Below are 27,580 nucleotides of genomic sequence, written 5' to 3' on the forward strand. Positions count from 1 at the left end.
GCCTGGGAACCTCCATATGCCACTTCTCAAGTGTGGCCATTAAAAAAAAAAAAAAAAAAAATGATGCCTGGGTCCCACCTCAAGACATTTTGATGTAAGGGGTCCTGGGGAGTGACCTGGGTCCAGGACATTTTAAAAGCCTCCCACATGGTTCTAAGATTTAGCCAAGGCTGAGAGCCACTGGTCTAGCACTGGACAGCCTACAAGTTTATATGCATGATAAGCTTCATGAGCAACCTGTGCAGGAAGGGAGGGAGATTATTACTGTGGGTTGCTGACTAGAGAAGTGAGGTCCAAAGAGGTGTGTTGGCCCTGTGAGTGGTGGTGTTAGGATTCCAACCCAGCTCATCTGACTCCTAACCCAGTGCTCCTTCCAAGAGGCAGGGCACAGACTGGGAAGGCTTGGTGTAGAGAGGGTCTTCAATGCACATCTTCACTTTCCCATTGGTTCTCCCATCACAGCCTCCCACTCCTCACTCACCTTTCAGTTCCCCTGTTTCTTTATGCACAGATGGCAGTCATTCACACTTTAGTGTGAACGTGAGCCTACTTTCCCTCTTCCAGTGGGATTTGCAAGTTATGCCTCCTCCGTAACAGTGAAGAGGAAGGTTTTACATCAGCTCATACATGGGGATGGTTTTGGGACAGTGAGGTGAGTGTTCATGACACCTCTGAAACCAAATGCAATTGGTTATTGCCTTTCATTCAGGTTCATACTAATTTTGAGGTTAAAATTCTATCCAGTTCCATTTCATTCACAATTTTTGGAGCATCTCCTGTACACTTGCAAGTATGGTCATGAAATCACTGTTGGCCGGATCTTCTTAACAAGACCCTAAGTTCACAGGGTACTGGCCTGCTTCTGTGGCACTTACTACACTTGGCCCTGACTGGACACTTGACATGGTAGATATTTAATACATAGATGATTGGATGTCACGCCACACACCCCGGACCCAAGCCTGTGCCTGGAGAGAGGCTGCACGGGTGCAACATCAGGACTACATTTGCAGGCATGCGGCTGAATTTCTCCCTTCTGCTCAGGGGTGGTGTCAAGAGAAGCCGACTTCAGAAGAAACTGTGAGCACAGTGGGGTTTTGAAGCTTCTCCAAAACAGACATCTTGAGCAGAGACCACTTTTATTAGGATGGCTTTGTTTGAAGAAAAGGGCAAGTGACAGATTCTGCTAACAGAGAGGGGTGGCTGGACATCTCTGCCCCATGCTGTGCAGAGAGGGGGGACCCTGGCCCCTTCATCCATGTCACTCATTCCTTGAGACTGAGGTCTGCTCAGGCTTCAGTTCACCTTTTTGAACACTTGCTTGCAGACCACGCCCTGCACTCTCATCTCCTGAAACAAAACCAGATTCTTGTCATTGGCTGAAGCGAGGTCACATGTGGCGCTCAGTGCATCCAGGGGCAGGAGCTCTGAAATACTCTGTGGCTGCTACTTTCCCCCAGGAGTTGGTCTGAACTCATCAATTCCTTGGAGAGTCGGTCTGAACTCACCAATTCCTTGGAGAGTTGGTTGAACCGGAGCAGTGCACACCAGGCCCTGCAATGCACTGTGGACAGAGCTGGCTGGGAGACAGATGTGGCTCTGAGCTGAACAACAGCACCTGCTGCATCCTCTCTCCCATCACCCTTAAGAAGCCAAGAGGCTTCAAGAATGTCAGGCCTGAGCCCAGGTCAGAGTCAAGGCCAGACACAAGCTCAACTACCAAAGCGTTCAGTGGGTCACCACAGACAAGGGGTGCAAACCAGCATGGTGGATCCAAGCTTCCACTGCATGTTGGAGTTACCTGGGGAGTTTGTAAAATGCCTGGCTCGCCAGCTAGACCACTTACATCAGTATCTCAGCAGGTGGAGTCCCAGAATTGTTATTATTAAAAGCACCCAGGTAGTACTAAAATGCAACAGGGCAGCCCCTGCTGAGTGTTGCCAATGAGAATGACAGCACACAGCTGCCACATCGTCCAAGATTTTGTTTTTTTTTTTTTTCCATGAAGGAGGCTGGATATTTATATAACATCTCCTAATTTTTAAACTGTTGGCTAAAGAAGTTTGAAGACCATGGATGGCCAAATAAAAGAGGCCTGTGGCTCTCACTTTGCAACCTCTGGCAAAAAGCCACAGAACTGCTGAGCCTAGGGCCGCTGGAGAGCACAGGATCTACTCTCATTGCTGTGCAGCTGAGGAAACAGAGGCCCATGAAGGAGACTGGCTCAAGGTTAGGCAATGCAGCCCGGGCTCCATGTCAGCCTAAGTTGCCTCCGAATAGGATGCCCTTGTGCCTCTTCTCAATGCTCACACGTCCTGAAGCTCTTGCAGACCCTGAACTTGGCAGAAGCCCTATGTGGTAGGATGGTATTTTGCAGCTGAGGTTGAGGGAAGGAAGGCAGCTCCGACCCAAAGGACCCAGCGAGTCAGAATAGAACCCAGGTTGCCTGGACCAGGTTCCCTTCTCAGAAGGAAGGTAGCTGGGAGTTCCAAGGGGGCAGAAGGCGTGATGAAAGGTCTCAGCGCTGGGAGCATGTGCTATTTTAGCGCTCCCGGGACTAAGTCCCCTTCTCTGAATTTGGGAGTGCTTTTCCCAGCAATGGATGGAGTAGAAATGGGTGAGGTCCTGAGCTGGAGGACAGGGTGAGTGGGTTGGACACCTGTGTCGAGAGAGGCTTCTCCTCCCTCAACCTAGATCGCTGAGATTGAGAGCAGAGAAGGGAGGAGGGCCCCAGCCATACCAGAAGCCATTTTTGGCCTAAGCCATTTTGTGATCTAAGCCTGGCCACCCTACTTGCTCTTGAACGAGTCTCAGTAACTAATAATCTTAAGGGAAGTGAAGGAATGCAGGAACCGAAGAAAAGAACTCAAGAAACAACAGTACAGGGATAAAATAGAGCCCTGGTTCTTCCTTAAGGGACATACATAATATATCTTTGAGTTCTGCTGGACCCAAGGTCCCTAAACAGGTGGAAGATGGAATTATGATGTTGACATTTTCTGACCCTTGTGACTTCAACCAAAGGCTTGGGCTTTGTCACAATACTATGTTGAATTCTCTGATCAAGCCCCTTCAAGTTAGCTTAAAACTTCCCCAGTTTGGCTGTTCTGGGAGACAGTGCTTTGGGAAAGTCCCCCAATGCTTGCCTTGTTGCAAGTAATAAATACTTCTTCTTTTGCTCTTTGGCTTGGCTGTATCTTTTGGTTCAACAGCAACCAAGAGGCAAACCTGTTTGGGGGTAGCAAGATAGTGTCTTGAAGCTTAGAGAACTCACCCTGGTTCTGGCTTGCTACAAATTGGCATGGTAAATAGAGACAGCATTTGGAAACACATTTTAGTTCTGCCATTCTCTCTCTCTTTTTTTTTTTTTTTTTTTTGTCTTTCATCTTTTTTTAGGACCGTACCCACAGTGAATGGAGGTTCCCAGGCTAGGGATCTAATTGGAGCTGTAGCTGCTAGTCTACGCCACAGCCAACGCCAGATCCCAGCAGTGTCTGCAACTTACACCACAGCTCACAGCAATGCTGGATCCTTAACCGACTTAGCGAGGCCAGGGATCGAACCCGCAACCTCATGGTTCCTAGTCGGATTCGTTTCCACTGTGCCACGATGGGAACTCCCAGTTGTGCCATTTTCTAGCTGTGTTACTTGGATATGAGCCTCTGTGTCATCTCCAAAATAAGAACCATAGTGGTACCTGGCCCATAGGGCTGCTGAGACAATGGAAAGAGATATGGAATGTCAAGGGCTTAGCTCCACATCTGATGCTTAATGGATGCACCTCCTCCCTCTGATTGGACTAATGGATCAGCCTAGACATTGCAAACACAATGCTCATTTTTTAAAATCGCTCAAGCATCTTCTCCAGGGCCTTGGAAGAGAACCTTCAGAGCAGAACCAAGGCCCAGCTTGGCTTACCCCACCCACCCCCACCCCCACCCCAGGAACCTACCAGGTGCAGCTCGTCACCTTCAATCCACTGGGTCCAGCCACGTCCCTCCTTCTCACCCTTCTGCACACACTCGAGCTTGTCCCCATCCCAGCTCACTGTGGTCTGCCAAGCACAAAAAACACAGTCGTCAGTCTGGGGCCAGCAGCCCCAATCTTGAGAATCTAGGGTGTACTCCAGTCAATTTCATTATAGAAAATTTGCAGCCTCATGCTCCTTGTCCATCACGTGCTCTTATTAAAGCATGTAAATCAGTTTTCAAATTTATAAAAACCTTCATAAATTTCATTTAAATGTGTAATCAGGAGAGAAAAGTCACTGGGGTAGGGCTGTCAGTGCAAGTGCAGAGAATGGGGCTGGGAAGGGAGGAGCACACACTGGGTGTTGGGGGGTGTTCGGGCGGCTGGCTTGCATCTCAGTGGTCATCCCCAGGCACTCATTCATTCATTCACTTTCCTACCTCCCTTCCTCCCTCCTTCCCTCCCTCCCTCCCTTCCTTTCTAGTTTCAATCTTTGCAAGGTCTTGGGACACCAAAAAGACCCCTCTCTTTGCCTCAAAGAGCTTTTCACTGCCTGAGAATGACCTTAGATATAAATCACCAGCTTTAGGTACAAAGAATGACTCTCCCAGGCACTCTGTGCTGACTCGGAACCCTCATGACTGTCCCTTTGGAGTGTGGGTTGGCATCTCTGTTCTACAGATCAGACTAAGGGACTTGCCAAGTTCACCCAGGTGTCAATGGCAGAGCCAGGTCAGAACATGGGTCTGTGGGTCTCTGAGGTCCCCCTCCCCACTGGACTACCCTGTCTCTCTAGGCACCCGACATCACCAGGGTCACAGAGTAAAGGCTGCAGGAGCCCAAGTGAGAGTCAGGAAAAGGTAGGCTCTGGGAGGAGGAGGCACCAGACCTGGGCCTTGAAGGGCAAGCGATCAGAACAGAAGCAAAGAAAAGCAGATGCTGAGGGAGAGGGGTTCCAGGTGGACCACCATGAGACAAAGGCACTGAGGCGGGACAGCATAAGGCATGCTGAGCGAGCTCCTCAGGTGGGTTCCAGACTCCAGGGTACCACAGGGGAAACAGAATGCTCTCAGTCTGCACTTGCGGTCTGGCCACCATCCCTTCCCCACCTTACAGCCCTCACATCTTCCCTGAGTCCCGTAAGCCCTGCCAAGTATAGACAGAGAGCAGGGAGAGGCCCAGCCAGTGCACATGGGCCCACTCAGAAACGCAGGGCTCCAGGTGCTGGAATTTAGATGGGAGATGGCCCAGGGGCTCATGGTCTAGACTGGGACACATGTGCAACGGACATCTCCCCACATCTGCTGCTACCCACCTCCCCTCCACATGGAGCAGTTCTGTAACCAAGCAGGGCCCTGCAGGGCTTCTCAGCACACAAGCCTTTCTGTGTACTCCATTTCTTGTTTATTTTATTTTATTTTATTTTGTCTTTTTAGGGACACACCCACAGCATATGAAGGTTCCCAGGCTAGGGATCCAGTCGAAGCTACAGCTGCCCGCCTACACCACAGCCATAGCAAAGCAGGATCTGAGTGGTGTCTGCAACCTACACCACAGCTCATGGCAACATGATCCTTAACCCACTGAGATATGCCAGGGATCAAAAAAAAATACATGTATGTGTAACTTGGTCCCCGTGCTGTACAGTGGAAAAACAAAAAAACAAAAACAAAAAACAAAAAACCTGCATCGTCATGTATACTAGTGGGTTCCTTAACCACTGAGCCACGACGGGAACTCCCATTTCTTTTTTTTTAGGGCATAAACTTCAGACTCCATGACCCTCCCTGAGTTGCAGAGGGCAGCTGCTAATAACGGAAGGGAGGGGATGCAGAGATCTGGGAGGAGCAGTCAAGAGACAATAGTGCAGCCTTGGGGCAGGGTCCTGGTTCCTCCTCAAGGAATACACATAACAATATCTTTGAGCCTTTCTGCAGAACTAAAACCTCCAGCAAAGGCAAGAGGTTTGCTGGAGGTTCTGCTGATGAAGCATTCTTCATTCTGGGAAGGACCACCAGAACCAGTCCTGGAGCCACTAAACACCAGCTTTGAAATACAACAGACAAAGAAAGCTTGCTTTACCCTGATCCTTATCTGGGGCCCTATTTTCCATTCCCCAAACTATAAAACCACCTCCTAATCTCTCCCAAAGGGGGCACAGTCTTTAAGGCGTTAGCTTGCTATCGCCCCCTTTGCCTGGCAAAGCAATGAAGCCATCTTTTTCTCCTTCACCCAAAACTCTGTCTCTGTGTTTCTATTCAGCAATGGCAGAGAGAGGCCAGGTTTCAGCAACAGTTCCACATGAGCCCTGCCTCCCTCTGTAGAGATTAGAACCCCATCTGCCCATCACTGTGTGGCTCTGAGCAAGTTTACTCCTCTGGACTCCTGGCATTCCCATCTGTCATATGAGGGGTCAGAGGCCATGAATTCAGGAGGCCTCAGCTTTACAGAGGTAAGGTTCTAGGATTCTTGTGTTCTTGCCAAGCTCAGCTGAGAGGACAGTCAGCAACAGCCTGATAGGACTCAGGAGAGAAGGAGGGGGCTGGGAAATGTGTGTGCGGAGGACCACTCCCTACAGGAGGGCCACCTCCCCCCTGCCTCCCCAACTCCCAGTCACCAGCCAACGCTTGATAATCTCCATCGCCCTCTATTGCTGGGATGAAGCCTGCCATGAGAGATGTGCTCAAGGCGGAGACAGGTGGAGCCAGTGTTCTGCTAGCTTTGCACAGGAATCAATCTGCCCTCTACTCCCAGAACCGGAACCAGAAGGACACAGGAGACTGAGGAGTGGGGGTGGCTCCTCTCACTAGTCTGGAGGTCACTCGGGGTACACGCCCAGCCCCAAGCCAGAAGGAAGTTCCCATCTCCAAGTTGGAGCAGAATGAAATTAAAGGTGGATGAGGTGGGTCACAGGTAAAGACCGCTGATGACCTTAAGCCACAGACCAGATGCCCATTCACTGGGCGCCTTGTTCACATCCAGTCTATGAAGTGAAGTGGTACTGAAAAATCAGACTGTCCTCCAATTTCTTTTCTTTTCTTTTTTTTGCTTTTTAGGGCCGCACCCGTGGCATATGGGCATGCAGAGGTTCCCAGGCTAGGGATCTAATGGGAGCTGTAGCTGCTGGCCTACACCACAGCCACAGCAAGGCTAGATCTTAGCTGCATCTGTGACCTACATCACAGCTCATGGCAATGCTAGATCCTAACCCACTGAGTGAGGCCAGGAATCGAACCTGCGTCCTCATGGCTACTAGATAGATTCATTTCCACTGAGCCATGAGGGGAACTCCCGGTCCTTCAATTTCTAGGAGCTCATAAGAGTACTTGGCTTCCTCATCAGCTAAGTTTGTCTTCATGTGTTTATTCGGAAGGCTACCCAGCACACATAGCCCGGGCATCAGACTCAGAGGCCAAGAGAGAATCACTGGTTCTCAGTTACCATATATACATCTCGGTCTCTCTGGAAATATGAGTTGATGAGCATATTCATACCCTCAGTCCTGGAAAATGTGAGAAATGCTCAAAATAGATCATAGTAGTAAAAAGAATACCTGTAATCTTGCTTCTTCAGAGATAATTATTCTAACATTTTAGTGTATTTCTGTCCAGCCTTTCCATCTATCGATATACATATAAATGTATGTGTATGGTGTATTTTTTTTAATTAGAATTGTATCATTTATAATGGTATAGTTACATCATTTATATGGTTTTGTACTGTAGTTTTCTCATTTAATAAAAGCAATTTTCCACTTAAATATTCTCCATAAGCATTATTTCAGTTGTTATATGGTTGGTATTCAGGAAATAACTACATAATTCATGGGGCCCGACATAAAATGAAAATGAGGTGCTCCTTTTTAAAAAATGATGTAAGAATTTAAAGACAGTGACAGCAGAGCATTAAACCAAGCGAGGGGCCTTTCTGGGTGCAAGAGCCTGTGGGACTGCACTGGTCACAAGCCCATGAAGCCAGTCCTGTAGTATTTTATTGTACATACATACAATTAGTTAGCCCATTACGTATTCTTGAACATTTCGTTTTTTTCTGTGCTGTTATAAATGAGACTTCCTTGCTTTGAACACAATGTTTCTTTAGACTCAGTTTCCAGAGGAAGACTGTTGCGTGAAAGAATGGACATATTTTTAAGGCTTTTGATATCGCCACCTTGATCTCCAGAAGGCTCACACCTGCTTACCTTCCAACATCAATGTCAGAGAAGGAGCACGCAAGAGATGCTCATTAATGGTAAAACAGGCTTTGCTCCTGTGCTAACATGTTACCTTTTCCACATCATGTGACATCTTTGCACGGGGACCATTTGGATAGAGATAATACAAATACCCTGCCAAAAGAATGCTGGATGGCACAATTTCAGGCATCAGGATAGATCAAGGGATTCTGGGAGTGGAAGGCTTTTTCAGTGTGGAGAACTCTTTCTTAGATCCCTACAAATGAGACCCTTTAGGAGAAGAACTCTTAACACGCAAATGCTATGTCAGTTTCCAGAGGAGGCACTTTCTCAGCCCTGAGTTCCTATTGACCCTTGAACCAGGATGAATTGGACAGAAAAGAGACTATTCTTGTCTATACTGGATACGAGGCTGAGGGTGGGAGTGGGAGTGAGCTCAGAGAGGTTAACTGACTTTCTCAGTATCACCCAGCTAATGAGGAAAAGAATTTGGACTGGAATCTGGGCCTTGCATGACTCAGTGGCCCCATGTCTCCCAGCCCAGGGCAAGGCACCCAGCATATGTCTGGTAAGTTTAGGGGAGTGCTGCAGAGAAAATCTAGGCATTATATTAAGACTTTGAGGGGCCTCCAGGAGGAACAGCCTTTAGTTCAGCCCAACCATTGCTGGGTGTGGGTGCTGGGAGCCAGCGATGGGTCCTGAAGCTTCTGCCCTAAGAGATCACCACAGAGAAGGGCAAACAGAGAAGGCCAGGCAGTTACCACCACAGTGGCAGGTGCTGGGGTTGGGAGGACACAGGAGCTGTAGTGCTCAGGAGGGTCCTCATTCTCATAGGAAACAGCTAGTTTTCTTAAGGGGGATGGCATTGCAAACAGAGTGAATAAGGAGAAGCAGACCAGTGCTGATGGAGGCAGAGGAATGAGGCTGGGGGCAGACAGGGCACAGATCCAGACTATTACAGGAACCATGGCCTTGAGCAAGTTTTCAATGCCTCCCAGTGCTGCCTGTGCCTTCACGCAGCTCTGTGGCTCCAATCTGCTGGGCAGAACACTCACCAGTGGGCCAGGGAATTCTGTCCTCTGGGTTAAAGAGGTGAGAAGCTCAGCTGTTATTTACACTGCGCTCCTGATGCCTGACCCCTCCCACCCCCATCATGTTGACCCAGTATTGTCAGCACAGAACAAGTTCCTTGGAGACAGCACACTTGGGCCCTCTGTCCCTAGCTGTGCAGAATGACCTTGGGCAATGACTTACCCCTCAGAGCCTCCGTGCCCTCGACTGCAGAAGAAGGATCCATGGTACCTATTGTGGCAGACCGTTCCATGGGGCTCCCAGTGGATCACACGACATTCATGCCCTTGTGAAGCCCCCTCCCATACTGTGTGACTTGCTTTGGCGAATGGGACAGACCCAAGTACAACACAAGCAGGACTTTCAAAAGCACTTGTGTGCTGAGGGCTCATCCTCTCAAGACCCTCCCCTCTTGGAACTGAGCTGCTGTGCTTTAAGGAAGTCCAGGCTATTCTGCTGGAGCGAAAGGCCACAAGAGAAGCCCCAGAGGATAAGAAACAGAAGTCACTGCCAGAGAAGTGAGGTACCCCAACTGAGCCTTCAGCTGAGCGCAGTCATGTGGCGCCCTGAACACCCAATCAATCCACAGAATCATGAGAGTAAATGGTGGTTGTTTTAATGTGTTACATTTTGGGGTGGCTGGTTAACTGGTTTTGGATAACTGCAAGAGCTACTTTACCAGCTTATGCTGAGGATGAGAGAAAATACACATAAAAGGCATGGGGCTGGCATATGAGGCCCTAGGTAACAGCAATCAGGATGTCCAGAGCATAGATAATGATGGGGTTTGTTTGTTGAAGTTGAGTGATAACTAAAGCCTTAAAAAAAAAAAATGTTGGGAGTTCCTGTTGTGGCACAGTGGTTAACGAATCCAACTAGGAACCATGAAGTTGCGGGTTTGATCCCTGCCCTTGCTCAGTGGGTTAACGATCCGGCGTTGCCGTGAGCTGTGGTGTAGGTCGCAGATGCGGCTCGGATCCCGCGTTGCTGTGGCTCTGGTGTGGGCCGGTGGCTACAGCTCCGATTCGACCCCTAGCCTGGGAACGTCCACATGTCGCGGAAGTGGCCCAAGAAATGGCAAAAAGACAAAAAAAAAAAAAAAAAAAAATGTTGGAGGCCTGTGAAGAAGTGATGGATGTGCCAGTCACTATGGCTAAATGTTTCAGAAGCTCCTTCCCTTCCAGGAGACCTGCATCCAAGAGGAGCCCCTGCAGAGGCTGCCTGCTGAGCCAGGTGCCCAGGAGCCCTTCAAGGTCTGCTTCCCCTAAAATTTAATTAGTCTTTGTTTAGGCAGAAAATCTGGTTGAGACTCCCCACCGACAGCTCTGACGGCTCTGAAAACGCAATTTAGTTCTCCCACTTTGCTCTTCCATGTTAACATTTGGTGGGCATGGATTTTTCTTTTATTCCTTCTTTTTTATTTTTTTAAATATAATTTTTTTTTTTTTTTGCTTTTTTAGGGCCACATCCACGGTATATGGAAGTTCCCAGGCTAGGCTCCGAATCAGGGCTACAGCTGCCGGCCTACACCACAGCTACAGCAACATGGGATCTGAGCTGCGTCTGTGACCTACACCACAGCTCACGGCAACACCAGATCCTTAACCCACTGAATGAGGCCAGAGATCAAACCTGCATCCTCATGGATACTAGTCAGATTCGTTAACCACTGAGCCACAATGGGAATCCCTTAAATATAAATTTAAATAAACCTCCTGGGGCACATGGAGGTTCCCGGGCTAGGGGTCTGAATCGAGCTACTACATATGCCACAGCCACGGCAACGCCAGATCCTCAGCCCACATCCTCAGGGACACTGTCAGGTTCTTAACCCGCTGAGCCACAATGGGAACTCGGGATTTCTTTTTAAGCTTTGTTTCCTGTGGGAATAAACCAGCTGTTTCCTAGAGGATCAGATTTGATCTCAGAACAGAAAAGGGGGAGTCATGGAAGAGGATGGTCACCTACAAACAAATGGGAGGAAAGAAGAAGGAAGGTTGGAAGGGGATGAGGTAGCAAACAGTGGTCACTTGTTTTCTCACGACATAAAACACAGCTTTTTTTTTTTTTTTTAAAGATTTTTTTTTTTTTTCTTTTTTTTTTTTTTTTTTTTTTTTTTTTTTTTTGTCTTTTGCCTTTTCTAGGGCTGCTCCTGCGGCATATGGAGGTTCCCAGGCTAGGGGTTGAATCGGAGCTGTAGCCACCAGCCTACGCCAGAGCCACAGCAATGCGGGATCCAAGCCGCCTCTGCAGTCTAGGAGCAAGGTCAGGGATCGAACCTCGTGGTTCCTAATCGGATTCGTTAGCCACTGCGCCACGACAGGAACTCCTAAAACACAGCTTCTGATAATAACCTTCCCAGGAACCAAAGCCTCATTCTGGGACCTCCCCCTGTGGTGAGCAGCCAGCCACCCTCACCAGACCAGGTGCAGTGAAGCCTGGGACAAAGCTCCGCTTGCCCTGTGAATGCAGATCTGAAAGGGCCTTCGAGAGGTCATTTAATTTAGTTTCCCAGCTTGGACACTCGGCACTGCTTAATCCATTTAATCAGGGCCAAGTGAGGGAATTTCAGGCAAGAGGATGCTTCTGATGCTTCTCAAGTGACACGGTAAGGCAGCTGCCAGAAAGGGCTGAGGCAGGCGTGGAACAGGCCACAAGGATAGGCAGTGCTGTCCCCACCCCCACCCCACCCCGCCCAGGGGCTCTGGGAATCCACCTCAGAAATGAAGCCCAGACAAACCCAAGCACAAGGGGAAGGTATGGCCACTTTCAACGCCCCTCTGACAGTAATTCTCATACCACATAGACCATCTGAAGTCTGCAAACTGGGGCCCAGGGCAGCTGGATGCGAAGCCAAGCCAGGCTAACTTCTCTGCTGAAAACGAACAACTCCAACACTTTGGCTTTGTCAGCAGCTTTCCCAGAAACACATGCACCAAAAGATGAAGACTGTCACTTCAGACTGTCACTTCAAAAGCCATTATCCAGCTCTCCTGACCACTCAGAAACCTCAGCTGGCATTGGGGTGACACAGAAAACTCAGCTCCCACAGGCAGCCCAGGGGAGCTGGTTCCCAGGAAGCCTCAAGGCCCCTCACCTTGGAGGAGTGACCTATACTAGGAGTGACAGACCATTCCCACTAAATGGACCCATCTCTTGGCCATGACCTGGCACGAACCACAAACAGGGATTCAACTTGGCTGTCAGGAATCTGTGATGTTTCCTAAAGCTCCCACATGCCCGAAACATCCAAGTCCACGAGCAGAGCCAGGGAAGATGGATCAGTGATTCCCCCCCTCTCCCTTGCCCCGCATTCACCCACCCAGCTCTGGGAGGCCCTCTGCTTGCAGAGCCACCCCTGCAGGGCTGGAACTGCACCTTATTGTTGCGGTGGGTCCAGAGCCAGGTCATAAGAGAGGAGGTCTTGTCCATGGTGGTCCTGCCTGCAGAAGGCAGGGCCAGGACTGATCCAGCTCTGACTCCAAAGACTGTGCTCTTTAAATTTAAGGGGGAAATGGAAAAACCAGACAGGGACTAGACACTTTCTACACGTGATGTGAATTGCTAAAAGATACAAACCAGCCATTCCTCCTCGAGCTTGATGTTAAAGTGTGCTTCGCCCTTTGAGGGTTTCTGGGAGGAGAAGGTTCTTGGCCTCTGGTGTCTCTTTCATAAATGAGTGGATAGGAAGGACGAGCAGGGAAGGTAACTGAGAACCTGCCAAGTGCCAGGTGAGATGCTGGGAGCTTTCCATCGCATTTCACTTCACTTTCAAGCATTAGAGTTGATCAAAATTAGGTTCTAAATTATACAACCTGCTCAGGCCACCTCAGGGTTCAGGGCTGAGCCATCACCTGAACTCAGTTCTTTCCGGCTGTGTTCACAAGCTGCCCTGTCTGGGAGGCCAGGCTGAGGGAGCAAGGGTTTGTTTTTTTTCTCATTCATTTCCAGGGGAGCTGGCAATGACCTAAAAGCAGCACATTCAGGGAAAAAGCTGATTCACTCGAAAAGCAGATTAAAACTAGATTAAGAAGGCCTTAAAACATGAGCGAGTAATTAGACACACAAAAGCTGTTAACAGCAACACTACAGACCAGTGAGGCCACAACCAGGCCTTTGTAGGCACAGGCGAATGGGATTCCAATACCGTGAAGAAGAGAACAGCAAATGATAAGACGATTCTTAACACAAACAAAATGATAAAATGTTCAGACTGAGCCTGACCGAGTCATTTTTTCAATTCTTTAAACATTCCAGGAAATGCCCAGGAGTAATTTTGAAACAACAAACCACCAGAATGCACAAGGCCCCATAGGGCCAAATATCCAGATGGGGAAAGGGCGAGGCTGGAGAAGGTTGAAGGGCTCCTGGGACCTGGGCTCAGTTGGTCTAGGGGCCCAGCACCATGTGGCCCTAAGGTTGGGCTGGACCAAGGCTCTGCCATGGGGCAGCTCCACCTGGAGAGAAGGCAGTCCTGAAAACCGGCATCCACGCTGCCTGCGTATTGTGTGCTAGAAACTTCCTAGAGGAAGTAATAGCATCACTGTCATTATCACCGTCCCCAACATCACCTTAATGTCATGTATTGAACACCTACTATGTGCTGGGCAGGGTGTTAAAGCACGGGTCATATCAAAATGATTCCTTAAACCTCCTGGAGCAGTTACACTTCTCCCAATTTACAGATGTGGAGACTGAGGCTTTAAAGTCACCCAGCCATAAAGTGGGGAGATGAGAGCTGACCCCAGGGTCCAGGCTCTGTCTACTGGACTCTGCAGTTCCCTGATCTAAGCGGACTCTTGTATGAGCAGTAAGATTTTGCAGCACGGTTCCACATAAGGAAACATTTGGTAAATGCAAGTTCCACACCTGCACACCAGCCTCAAGCACTGGAAATAGAGGCAGGTAAGGTGAGGACTCTGCTCTCAAGAGCTCACAGACTATCAGAGAAAAAGACAGGCAGACAGAGAATTCCAGCAGAATGATGAGTGCTGGGTAGAGGCAGGTGACGGTAATTATGGAAGTGGGAAGGCATCTCATCAGCCTCTGACGTGGGGACAGTGGTCCATCAGGAAAAGCTTCCTGGAGGAGGCAATGCTGAAATTGACACCAAGAAATACCATGAGAGTTAGGTTAAGAAGTAGAAATAGGAAAAGAGGAATGAGGGAATCCCAGGCAGAGGAAACAGCCTCCACAGATACAGGGAGGTCAGGGGCTACATGCGTGAGGCTTCTAAATGTGCCTTGCCTAGCTGGACTCTCAGGGTGTGATACTCCCTGTGGAACGTGAAAGAATTTGCCAGCATCTCTTCTTCCTCACTTTGTATCTATGTGGTTCCAACCAGCCAAACATGGTATGATGGAAAATCCAGGCCTTTTTTTTTTTTTGGCCACCCCACAGCATATGGAATTCCCAGGCCAGGTGTCAGATGGGAGCTGGCTGCGGTTGCCATCCATGCCCTTGACCCACTGTGCTGGGGTGGGGATCAACTGGGCAGTCTGGTGCTATAGAGAGGCTGCCAATCCCACTGTAGCACAGCGGGAACTCCTTCTTTTTTTAAAAAATCTAGTTTCTTCTTCTTTTTCTGGCCATGCTCATGGAAGGCATAAAGTTCCCAGGCCAGGGATCGAACCTATAACTGCAGCAAGTGATAATGCCAGATCCTTAACTCGTTGAGCCACCAGGGAACTTCCCATGAGCTATTCTTTAACAGCAAGTGGATCTTGAAGCCATATGATCAATGACTGGCACTCACACAGTTTGAGGTTCTGCTGTTTTTACTGAACACTCATTGGACAAGCATGCTTGGCCCACTGTGCTGGGCGCTAGAGATTCAAAGGTGTGCATCCCACCATCTAGAATCTCAAATGCACTGACGAGCATCACAGGGTCCCTAGAAGCAGCACCAAGAGAGAGGGACAGTGAGGCAAAGGAGAGGTTGAGGGGGGACCGGGAGTCAGGACAAGGTCAATGGAGCAGTCAAGCCTGGGCTGGTTTTGGCCAGTAAGTAATTATCCTCCCAGGGAGAGGAGGCAGGGGACTTATCCCAGGGAAGTGGGCAGAGGGCGTGGCAAGTGAAGACATCTCCAAAAGAAGGGATGGGGCCAGGCATAGGGTGTGAGGGAGGGGTGGGGCTGGGGAGGCAGGTGCCACTACGTCTTGAGGTCCTCAATGCCATCTGGCCTTTGCTGGTCAGCTCTGAGGAGCCTCTGTGGGTTTTGAGCTGGGGAGTAGGATGCTCAGTTTCCCTTGTTAGAATGTGAAGGATGGTAGAAGGGAGATCGATACAAAGATATTGGAGTAATGAAATTCTCCATGGAGAGCGCTGAGCCTGGCACATAGTAAGCACAAGAGACATTAACTGTTACTATCATTACAGGCGAGAGATACTCAAAAGGTGGAGAGAGGGGAGAGAGATACAAAAAGCAGAATCTATATAACTTGTGGGCTGATTGCCCGTAAATACTTTCCATTTATCTTCACAGTGATCACTTTCATGGCTATGTAGTGGTCTGTGGAATTAAAAATCCACAGTCACTCTAATGGCTTGTGGTTTTGGGGCATTTAGGGACTCAGCTGGAGGCAGCCTGTTTTATAAACAAATCACACAAAGCTGGGAGTCAGAGAGATCTGAAGTTGGATCCATGGGTAACCAGGAGTGGGAACCTGGCTGGACCTCGGGTCCCTGTCTGTAAAGTTGGATGGTCGCCCCTCTGCCCTACAGGATGCTTGGAGGGTGGAATACTTAGTGCAAAGCACCAGGGCGGGGCCTGCCACATCAGAGCCTTCAGAGGGGGGCTCCGCCTATGCAGTCACTGGTCACTGAGGATTATTACCACACAGCTCCAGCAGATAGCTCTGTACAAATACATACAGCTTTTTATCTTTTGAATGATTCTCCCAGAATATAATCCCATAAGTGGGATCTCTGAGTCAAAGAGTAAGATGATTTTTCTGACTCATTGCACACTGTCAGTTGGGATTTCCACCATCCCACCCCGCCCTCAGTTTCTGAGTGCAGGGCCACTGCTGCTTTTGCAAAGATGGGCTTTGCAGACTGGGTTCTGCACCAGCCCTAACTGCCTGCTCTTCAGGCTCATCTTGTTTACATAATTCTTCCCCAGAATATTCCTAGGCTGTAGGGGCCCTCCAGTCAGGAGAGAAGGAAGGGAGGAAGGGGGAGGGGGAGGAAGGAAAGATGGAAGAAATGAAGGGAAGGATGAGAGAGAGGGAAGAAAAAAAGGGAGACTATTACTGTCTTTGTCTAAAGACAGCCAGCATTCTAAGGTATTTGCATATTAAAGGAAACATGGAGAAAAGTCATTGGATATTTAACAAAAATAAATGTGCTCTAATGGTGGAACTTCAGGCAGCAGGGGCAGGTGACCAGGGCTCCTCTTTGAGGACAAGGGTATTGGGTGTGTGGGGTGGGGTGTGTATGCGCCCATGCATGCTCTAGCACAACTCAGTTTATACAACAGAGGCAGCTACAAAATGCTTCCCAGGAAAGAAGTCATTGTGAATCAGGCACAGTCTTGTCCAAAGAGTTTACAGTCAACTCCAAGTCAAACAGGAATAAATCCCTGAGTCCATGTGAAACCTGAACAGTAGGACCCAGGCTGCAGGTGCTGGTTTCTAGGGGGGACTTACATGGAGAAAGGGGACCCTAATGGGAGTCACCTTTACAGCCTCTGGGTGCCTAGAGGAGAGGGGGTCTCCTGGTTGCAGGTCCTGTGCAGCCCAGCCAGGGGTCTGGGTTCACAATGAGAGCCTGGCAATCCTTAGACTGGGAAGATAAACCAGTGAAAAGGAGGCTCCTGTGCTGAGCTCACAAGCACAGTGTGATTTAGCTGCTGTTCAGACCCGTCTATCTGGGACTTCTGGAAGTGAGTGTCGGTTGAAAGCGAAGTGCTGGTCCACTCCCAACACTCTCAGGCCAACCTTTTCACCTTCAACCCACATGCCAGCCTCCCATGCAGGGCCTGCCTTGGGTGGCAAGAGGCCTAGGGTGGTGGAGTTCCAGCCCTGCCTGCAGAGGCCCAGCTCCAGGCACTACACAACCTCTCCCACCCCCAAGAGAATCCCTGTGGGCTCTCTGCTACTCAAGATTAGTCAGAAACAGGAGCCCAGCCCTGACAGACCTTCAAGCTTCAGCCAGAAAATAATGTTCCAACTCCTACTGCACACTCACTATATGCCAGGCACTGTGGTCATGGCATGCCCAGAGCACATGGAACTTTTTTTTTTCTTCTTCCATTTTTAGGGTTGCAACTGCAGCATGTGGAGGTTCCCAGGCTAGGAGTCAAATCGGAGCCATAGCTGCAGCTATGCCACAGCCACAGCAATGCCAGATCTGAGCAGCATCTGTGACTTATGCCACGACTTGAGGCAAAGCCGGATCCTTAATCCACTGAGCAAGGCCAGGGATTGAACCCCCATCCTCACAAAGACAACATCAGGTCCTTAACCTGCTGAGCCACGTGGAACTTTTTTTTTTTGTCTTTTTGCTATTTCTTGGGCTGCCCCCGCGGCATATGGAGGTTCCTCCCAGGCTAGGGGTCGAATTGGAGCTGTAGTCACCGGCCTACTCCAGAGCCACAGCAACACAGGATCCGAGTCGTGTCTGCAACCCACACCACAGCTCACGGCAACGCCGGATCCTTAACCCGCTGAGCAAGGGCAGGGATCGAACCCGCAACCTCATGGTTCCTAGTCGGATTCGTTAACCACTGCGCCACGACGGGAACTCCCACACGGAACTTTTTATCTTCCACCCTACATGTTCTTCTAGAAACTTGCCATGTCCCCAGTGAAATGTGGAATCCATGTCCTCTCCCCTGGGGAAGATGGGTGGGCCTTTACAACTGTTTCAACCAACACAGTATGGAAAAACTCTTCTTCAGAGGCTAAGTAGATTGTAAGAATGTCACACAGGGCTGCCTTATTCTCTTGGCCCTCTGATTCTTGGAACACAGCTGCCATGTTGTGAGGAAGCTCAAGCAGCCAGCAGAGAGCAAGTATGAATGAGCCACCTGGAAAGTGGACCCTCTACTGCCTCCTGGACGTGGCAAGCAGCAGGGGCAAACCATCCTCTTTGAGCCCTGCCCAAACTGCAGATTTGTGAAGAAAATAAATAGCTGTTATCGTTTTGGAGCACTAACTTTTGGAGTGGTTTGTTGCAAAGCAATAGAAATATGAAGTAATTCATTACTGGTCCACTTTTAATTTTCACAACAATTCCAGCAGTGGTGCTACCTCTGGCTCCTTTTTACAAATGACGATACTGAGGCCCAGAAGGATAGAGTCACTTCCCCAAGAAAACACAGCTGGAAGGTGGACCCAGGAGTCAAATCCAGGTCCATCCTCAAAGCCAAGCCTCTGAATTGCTCTGGGGTATCTCATACTTGTCCACCTGCACGTACTACTGGTATCACTTACTTGGACCCTCAGGTGCAAATCATCATGGGCTTCTGCAAGTTTGGTGACCCCAGGCAAACTCCATCCACAGGGACTGGCTGCATCTCTCCACTCTAATTTATCCACCATAACTGGGCACCTTAACCCAGCACAGCCTTATTACAGTAAGTCATGATAAGAATATCACAAAAACCTGGGCATCGACCAGCCCACTTCCTCATTTCTCTTAATAGTTACCACAAGAGTGGTCTTTGATCCCACAGCATCGGTATCATCCAGGAACTTGTTAGAAAAACAAGGTCATGATCCCCACTCCAGACCTTCTGAACCAGAAACTCTGGATGGGACAAGTTCAAGTTTGAGCACTACTGCTCTAAATACTCAGATGGTTCTGAACCTATGAGCTATGGCCTTTGAATGTCTTAGGATGTTTTTCAATATGAATGACAGGAAACCCATTCAACTAGCTTAAGGGAAAAAGAAGGGACAGTACTGGCAGGTTCGAGTACACAAGAAAAGTCTTGGAATGGCCTTAAGTGTCAGAAGTTCCAGCAATCCTCCAAAGCTATAGTTTTCTCTTCCTGTCTCTCTCTCTCCCTCATTTCTGTTTCTCTGCTGGCCTCATCTTATTTTTTCCTTCTGTTGGATTCCTGCATGCAACCATGGAAGGTGACAGGAAATGCAGGACTGGCCCAGTGCAGGTCACATGCACAATCATAGGACAGGCAGTCGGACACTATCGTGGACCTGGTTTAAGGTGCTCATTCCAGGAGAGACAACTGGGATTTGCAGCTTCACCAGAACCCACAAGACAAGTAGGGGTCATTTCTTCCAAAAAAGGAGGTACTTCTTTGGTTGGAGGATAAGTAATATCAGGAAAACAAACAGCTATAACTCCTGCAGTAAACATCTGGCCAAGTGACTAGGCTTCAACCCCAGCCTAGGGTATCAGAAGGGCCTCGCCCCCTTGTTGTACACAGTATTGTGGCTTCACAGGGCCCCATCTCCTGTGCTATTGCCATGGTCCTCAGAATTTGCTGTGAGCCAGGCGGAATAGCCATCATGATGCCCATTTTGCAGCTGTGAAAACAGAGGCAGCATGTCTAGTCATTAAGGTCATTTTGTCAACTAAGTAACAGCGGAGGACTCAAAACCGGATGTCTGACTCCGACACCAGCACTCCTTCTCCACAGCCCCAGCCCAGTCCACACTGTCTGTGCTTACCTCCTGGTTGCAAGGAGGCTGGAAATAAGGAATTGTGGGGCTGGCCCTCAGCAGAGCTCCAGGGGAGTCCTTGTTACAGAGCTCTATAAATAGACTAGTTAGAATCTACCATCCACTGGCTGAGTGACCTTGGGCTAAAAAGCTTCCTCACCTCGGAGCCTCAGATTCCCATCTGTAAAATGGGCATAAAGATATTTACCAAACAGCCTTTGTTGTGGGAACCAAAAAAGTGCTAAAATCATCTGGGTCAGCACGGCTCTCAGTAAGGATTTAGTACATGTTATTCCACTTTGTTCCTGCCTGACAAAAAAACAAAACCTAACAAGCAAGGGTGATTCTTGAAAGCTACTTTGTGAATTTTATTTGGGTTGCTTTAATTCTTTTTGTAATCCTCAAAAGCATGTTGCTGACACTGATTTCAAAGGGCAAAGAACTTGAGCTAAGACATGAAAGAGACTCCGTGTTTCCTTCCTGGAAAGGACCCAGCCAAATGCTGGGGGCCTGATCTGGGCAGGGGCAGCTCTCAGAAGGCTCCTAAATCCAATGGCATTCTCAGCGCTGCAGCCCAGGGAGTTCATTCTGCCATTGGTGCTGTGCTTTTTAAAATAAGAACCAAAAAAAAAAAAAAAAATCTCTTTAATGAATCAAGATAGGATTAGAATGCAGGCAAGAGTTTAAACCAAAGCATTAACAGAAGATTAGTAGATTTCATGTATCACCATATATGCTTAGGTAGATGAATGGATGGAAGTTAAGTCAGGGATGGAAGGGAAGGAAATGTTTAAATGTGAATATGGAAAGATGCCTAAGAAACATCATCCAGTGAAAAAGCAATGGGCAAAGAAGAACATTTCTTTTCTTTCTTTTTCTTTCTCTCCCCTCCCTCCCTTCCTTCTCTTGCTCTCTCTCCCACTCTCCCTGCTCCCTCTCTTCCTCTCTTCTTGTCTCTTTTGCCTTTAGATATTGACCAATTACCCGATCCACAGCTACACGGCCAGATGGATGGCTTCTGTATTTGAGGAAGATTTCTGGGCACACCCACCAGAAACAGTACCAGTGCCAATGTCTGGGGAGTGGGAACGAAGCTGAGTGGGGGAAGGGGTCCTTTCCTTTTCAGTCCACTTTCTCCTGTGCCATTTGAATTCTTTTTTTCCTCTTTTACAATAAAAACAAAGGAAGAAACAGAGGGCTGAGGGCTGGAAGCAGAAGGCAGGCTCTGCAGCAGGGGTCATCCTGAGTTCAAGGATATGAAAGGAGGGCCTCCGCCTGGGAGGAGGTGCCAGCTTGCTGAGTGAACAAAGCCGCCTCTCTCAGGGAAAACCTGACCTGGTGTCCATAGTGGGATGACAAACAGCCCTCCTGCCACCACCAGGCGGGGCCAGGCTCCCAGCTGGGGCTTGTCTTTCTCCCACGAAGGCTGCTGGTGCTGGAGGAGCTGAGAACCAGGAAGCAGCGCATTCCTCACGCAGAGGGGCTCCCTGGCCCAGGCGGGGGGAGCACTATTTGAAGTTAGGGAGCGTCTCCGTTTTGAAGGTCCCCCACCCTGCCAAAGCCTACTGCGAGATTCAATAAATAATACAGGCTTCAAACTGGGCCTGAGATTTCATCTGAGTGGATACAGGCGTGCAGGAGGCAGGGGAGAAAAGCTGACCTCTGTCTTTACACATTTCCACCTGAATGACAGCCCTAACGGCTTGCGTTCATGTAAAGATCTGAATAGAATCTGAATAGAAGAGACTGGAAATTTGAGTGATCCCAGGCTACACAGACCTGAGTCCCTCTACACTGCAGCTTGGGCAGAGGCCGCAGAGCCGTTTGCAATGGTTTTGGGTATCGACTGCAATGTCCACAGGGGTCCAACAATGGATGAAAACAGTCAGCGGTCCGTGGCCTTCTACACTGACTGTACTGTTTTCCACTTTTTACAGCGACACAGGCACAGAGAGGTTTCTGTTCTCCAAAGCGGCGGTTCTCAAGGCTTAGCTGCACCGGAACCACCCAGCGCACTTATTGAAACCCAATTGCGGGCCCTGGCCCCAGAGTTTCTGATCCAGGGGTCTGGCTGGAGAATTTGTGTTTCTGCTAAGTTTTCTCACATTGCAGCTGTTGGTCTCAGCTTGGGGACCACTGCTCTAATGGACCCACAGTGCGAACAATGATATACGGCTGTCTGAGTCTTGATTTTAGGTAACAGGTGGGGTGAGGACCAGGGTAAAATGGAGAGCATCACATCTAAAGGGAGTAGCTGGGGACAGTGTGCTGGGGATCCACATGGCGCAGGAATAAACGGGCACCCAGAGTTTCCAGGAGCCTTGGGGTGAGAATGGCCAGAAACACGAATTTTTCTATGAAATCTTACAGTCTTTGGCAGTCATTGGCAAGGGGCTCTGAAACTTTTCAAACATTGTGCAAGCCAAACAAAACACATCTGCAGGCCGGATTTCATCCTCTGGCTGCTGTTCTAGAAGACAGATAAGGTTCCCATGGAAAGAGGCAGGAGCAGAGCTCTCTGAGCCTCTGTGACCTTTGCGGAGGGTGGCAGCCTGATCATGCCTCTCCTAGAAGGGGTCCTCAGGGCCACATCTAGGCTCCCCACTGGGTCCTCAGCAATGCCCTTCCCCCAGCCACACTGTCCTCCAGCCACAATAAGTCTTTGCAGGCGGTTCTCCTCTGAAACCTCTCCCAGCCCGGCCTCTTCTGACCTCTGGGCCTTTGGGCATGTGGTTCCCTCTCCACATCTGCCCTAATTCTTACTTGTCCTTCAGGTCCGCCCTCAGCTGTCACCTTTTCCTGGGAATCTTCCCTGACCACTGCCTGACCCCGTCCCCCAGGCCTGTGCTCCTGCTGTGTTTCCATCCCTACCCTGAGCTGTAAGGGCCTGAAGATATATCTGTCTCCTCCCCTGGCCTGGGGGCTCCAGCAGGCCTTGCTGCCTCTGTATTGCCAGACTGACCCCAGGGCCTGGTTGAGATAGGTCTGAAATAGCACCTACCAAGTGTTCCCAGTCCTGGCCTTCCTCTTGTCCCTTTTCTGTTTGCCTAGCAACTTCCTGCCTATCCTTCCAGCCATTACTCCGACTCCATTTCCCGTGGGAACTGGCTCTGACTTCCCAGACCCGGGGGTCCTTCTCTGTCTGTCCTTCCCTGGTCAGCCCACCATCACAGTATGATGGGCTGCTCTGGTCTCCTCCCTACAACTATGAACTCCACAAGGGCAGGAATCTCATATGATTCATCTCAGGAACACAAGGGCTGCAAAGACAGTGGGCACAAAATGCTTGGAGGACCAAGAAAGGAGTGAACAGAACAGGTGAGAAGTGAGGTCCTTGGAATGCACTGGGAAGAACGTGTTAGGATGGGACCAACCTGATGCTGAGGACAACTGACTTCCTCTGGCCACTGCTCCCAGCTGATGGGTGCAGGGTGCATGGAGCAGAAGGGGCAGTGGCGCATTCTCTTTGGCAACCACCTTGATCCCTGGTGGGGCCTACAGCCCTCGGCCAGTGTGGCCTCTTGCAGGCAGCTCCCTTCCGTTGACAAGCACCAGGCTGGCTGGTTGCTATCATTCTACTGTCCTACACCTTCCCCTAGCTGTGCTTGACCCTGTGGCGCCGCCTCCAGCTAGGCAGCCTGGAGACGGGCTTATCTGCAGTGCAGGGGCTAGGCAAGGCCAGAGCAGAGGGGCCATCCACACCCTCCAACAAGCAACAGTAAGGTAAGTGCATGCTGTCCACTTGTGATGGGGCCACGCTGAGTCCTGGGACAGCAAAGGTGACTGAGTCCTTGTCCAATGTCATCGAGTTTGCCCAGCTGCTGGGCTCCCTGATCTGTTCACAAACCACTGTCCTAATGCCTAAGGGCTGAGAACAGAGGGTGGCCACGAGTGCCTTCTTTGGCCTTCAAACCCCTCCCTTCCACCCCTTTTCTGTTACAAATAAATGCCCAACTCACTGCTTCCAGAACACTTCTCGGATCCCCTCCCCCACATGCCTTCACCACAACAGATCACACTGTGTTCTGTGTCTGTCTGTCTGTCTGTCTCTCTCCACCACAAAGACTGTGAATTCCAATTGTGACATGTTCTGCTGGGTCCCTGTGCCTGGTATGGTGACCAGCCTGTGGGGAACATGGCCGGTATGGCCCAGGAGTTAACAGCAAGGACTCTGGTGCTGACAGACTGCATTCAAGTCCTCCCTCTGCCATTTAACCTCCAGGGTCACATAATAAGAAATCTTGCCTTGGTTTTCTTATCTGTAAAATGGGCCAACACCAGTGTGGTGAAGATTAAGTGAATTAAAATAAAACGTGAACAGTACTTGGTGCCTAATAAGCACATAACAATACAAGCAGACCTTGGTTTATTGTGCTTTGCAGAGAATGTGTTTTTCATAAATTGAAGTTTTGTGGCAACTCTGCGTCCAGCAAGTCTGTTGGTGCCATTTGCTCACTTTGAGTCTCTGTGTCACATGCAGGTAATTCTCACAACATTTCAAATGTTTTCTTTCCCTTTCCTTTTTTTTTTTTTGCTTTTTTGAGCCACACCTGTGGCATATGGAGGTTCCCAGGCTAGAGGTCAAATTGGACCTACAGCTGCCAGCCTACATCACCGCCATAGCAACACAGGATCCTTAACCCACTGAGCGAGGCCAGGGATCAAACCTGAATCCTCATGGGTACTAGTCTGGTTCATAACCTACTGAGCCACAATGGGAACTCCCAAACTTTTTCATTATCACTGTGTTGTTATGGTGATCTGCAATCAGTGATCTTTGCCATTACTATTGCAAAAAGATTATAACTTGCCAAAGGCTCAGGCAATGGTTAGCACTTTTCAGCTACAAAGCAGTTTGTAATGACGGTATATACACTGTTTCTTACGCAGCATACTATTACACATTTAATAGACCACAGTAAAGTGTAAACATAAGTTTGATACGCACTGGGAAACAGAAACCTTCATGGGCCTTGCTTTATTGCGATGTTTGTTTCATTGCGGTGGTCTGGGCGAACCTGCAAGATCTCCGAGGTCTGCCTGTATTAAGAACTACTATGAGGTGATCAATAAATGTTTCACACACCAATGGATGAAGGTGGGAATGAAAGAGCAGCGATAATTAGCCATGTAAGTAGAAGGCAGTGCATTCTAGAGGTTGCAGGGACCCAAAATAAACAGAGATGTTTGCTGTGCCCTGGAGGTACCTCAAGAGTGGGCTGAGGACCAGGATTGTTCTAACATGCAGTTCTAGGCAGCAAGCCAGGGACCAGACCTTGGGCAGTGGTCCGGCAGGCAGGGCTCCCACCTCACGAACCAAGGCAGACCCTGGCTGAAGGTCTCCTTTCCCAGTGTGAGTCGCTCTGAGGATTGAGGCCTTGGGCCTTTTAAAGGCATAACCTGACCTGTCCCTACAACAACAATGGTTTCTCCCACCAGTGGCCTCTTCAAGGATCCTCCCTGCTGGCCAGGCCACCCCCTCTTCCACCACGGTTCCAAGCACAGGCTCAGACACTGATCTTCTTCAGATGAATCAACAAGGGCTTGGGGTTAGTCATCCCAGCCTAGGGCTCCTTTTTCCCAGACACTGGCACTCCTTCAACCACAGCCCTAAGGAACTCCAGTCACCCAGTTTCTGCAGAGGCTACCTGCAGAAGAGCCTGGCCCAGACAGCAAATGTAGGCCTCAAAGTCCAGCCTCTGGAATCTCTTCCCCTCTGGGAGCCTCAGTCATTGCAAAATATGGGGTTACTAATCCCCTCCCTCACTGGGCTGCCGTATAAAACAGCTGGCACAGTGCAGGACATGGAGCAGACCCTCAGTAAGTGGGCGGTGGGGGGGAGAATCGCATCAGTGAGCAGGGAGGCTTCCTGGGGGTGGATGTGAGCTGGCTCTGGACCCAAGACTGAAAGGCAGACGGGGAGCACCCTGACCTCCCAGCGACCCAAGGATGTTGACGGAAGCCTAGGGCTGACCTTCCGGAGGCTGCTGTGGCCACGCTAATTGGGGTCTTTGGGTCACCAGCTTCCCACCCTTGGGAATTGGAGGCCCACTCCCTTCCCTGGCCCTCCCTGGCTTCCTCTGGCCTGGGCTGCAGCGGCATTGACCTACTGAGAAGGTGTTGGCTGTGAAGTTCAAAGGAAGCTCAGGAGGCAGGGGAGGATAGGATGGGGAAGGCGATGGCCAGGAGCCAAACCCCAGATTGGGGGATGAGCGAGGGTAGGCAGGTCAGAGGGCAGAGACTGTGCACAGTGCCCCCTGCTTCCTAGCGTGCTAGTCACGGAGGATGTTTACACTTCAAAAGGGTTGTCTGTGTTCCTTCTTGCTATCCTCCCTTCTCTCCTTCCTCCCCCAGCCCACAAAACAGCCAGAGAAGAAGAGAGTCAATAGATTTGCCTGCCATTCCAGCCAGCCCCTCCCTAGCTATGCTACTCTGGGCATGTAGCTTCATCTCTTTGAGACTGTTTCTTCATCTGTAAAATGGGTGTAGTCAGACGTCTGTCAAAGGGTGTTGTGAAGATTAGATGAAGTCAGGAGTACAAAGCACCCGGCTCAATGCCAGGACAGAGCAGAGCGGCAACAAACCATAGCTTTCATAACTGTTGCAATCTGGTTAGGACCCAGGGAAGGTCTGACCAGTCAGGTGTTGCCTACCTTGGGGGCTGGGAGTGTTAAGATCTCCTGTCCAGTCCCCAAGGGTCCTTGCTCCCCTCTCTGATGAACTAGTCCTGCCTGCGGACAGGACCCCTGGGCAGCAGATGCCCGGATATATGCAAAGCCTCACCATGCACTTGCGGTCGTCTATGCCGGTCAGATCCTCCTCAAACTCCTTTCCAACCTCGAAGTCCATGATGTAGTTCCTAAAAGTGCTCAGCGTGCGGATGATCATGTGGTTGCCGTCCTGCACGATCTCTTTGTCTGGCTTCAGCAAGTTGGCAATTTTGCGCAAGGCCACATTGACATCTGCAGAGGGTGCCGGAGCAGAAAGAGGCAGTAAGTTGGCCAGAAAATTCAGAGAACTGTTGCCAAGGGAGCTGGACCCCAGGAACGCCCCCCCATCCCCCCCAAAATACCCATTGGGGTTCCCTGCTTCCTTAGCGCTGTCTCTCCGCTGGTCTGTGCCTTTTCCTTTTCTTTCATTTTTTTTTTCCCCAAGAAAGTTTTCTGCTTTTATGCTAACACTTTGAAAACAAAAATGAGCAAACCAAGCCCATTAGCTTTCCTAATGAAATCATCCATGTCTGATAGAGCCAACTATCAGACACTGACCACAATGAACCCTAACAACCCAATTCTCAGCCCGCGGACCCCCTGCCCCAGAAGCCCTCTCTGCACCGCTGTGCTCAGACAGCGGCTGGACAGCAGGCTCCGGAAGGCGCTGGGCGGCCCGGGCCGAGTGCCGCGGGCGGCGCTTACCCAGCGCACGCAGATACTCCTCGAAATTCTCGTTGGCCAGCATCTTCCAGTACCCGGTAAAGTCGACCGGCATTTCTGGGGGCAACCGGGGCCGGATGGGGACTGAGCAAGCAGGAGCAGCTCTCGGCTGGCGGTGCGATCCGGGTGGTGGGCGGCCCGGAAATGTGCGCCCTCCGGGCAGGGGGCTCGTGGGGCGGCGACAGCTGGATTCCGAGGGCTCACAAAGCCGGCGGGAGGATCCACCGTAGTCGTCGCTCCACCCCCCTCAGTGGGGCGGGGGCTGGATGTTGCCGGGCCA

The 27,580-nt window shown here is 50.0% G+C and overlaps 1 protein-coding gene across 2 annotated transcripts; it reads right to left on the reverse strand.

Annotated features, from left to right (window-relative positions):
• Nucleotides 1,121-27,491, reverse strand: RBP1 (retinol binding protein 1). Of its 2 annotated transcripts, none has more exons than XM_005669882.3 (4): nucleotides 26,940-27,218; nucleotides 26,651-26,829; nucleotides 3,953-4,054; nucleotides 1,121-1,350 (listed from the first exon to the last, which is right to left on the reverse strand). In XM_005669882.3, the coding sequence occupies exons 1-4, from the start codon at nucleotides 27,004-27,006 to the stop codon at nucleotides 1,297-1,299; spliced, it is 402 nt and encodes a 133-aa protein (XP_005669939.1). In that variant the 5' UTR covers nucleotides 27,007-27,218; the 3' UTR covers nucleotides 1,121-1,296.

Source organism: Sus scrofa, chromosome 13 (assembly GCF_000003025.6).
Source record: "Sus scrofa isolate TJ Tabasco breed Duroc chromosome 13, Sscrofa11.1, whole genome shotgun sequence".
In the NCBI taxonomy this organism is placed as follows: Eukaryota; Metazoa; Chordata; class Mammalia; order Artiodactyla; family Suidae; genus Sus; species Sus scrofa.

Bases quoted from the DNA above. Each gene is read 5' to 3' on its own strand.
- RBP1 (XM_005669882.3), bottom strand. From the start codon at position 27,006: ATGAAAGAAAAGGAAAAGGCACAGACCAGCGGAGAGACAGCGCTAAGG. The intron at 26,830-26,939 runs GTATTTTGGGGG...CACCCTCTGCAG, and splicing joins GAAGCAGGGAACCCCAATGG to ATGTCAATGTGGCCTTGCGC. The intron at 1,351-3,952 runs GTAGGTTCCTGG...GTTTTGTTTCAG, and splicing joins AAGGTGACGAGCTGCACCTG to GAGATGAGAGTGCAGGGCGT.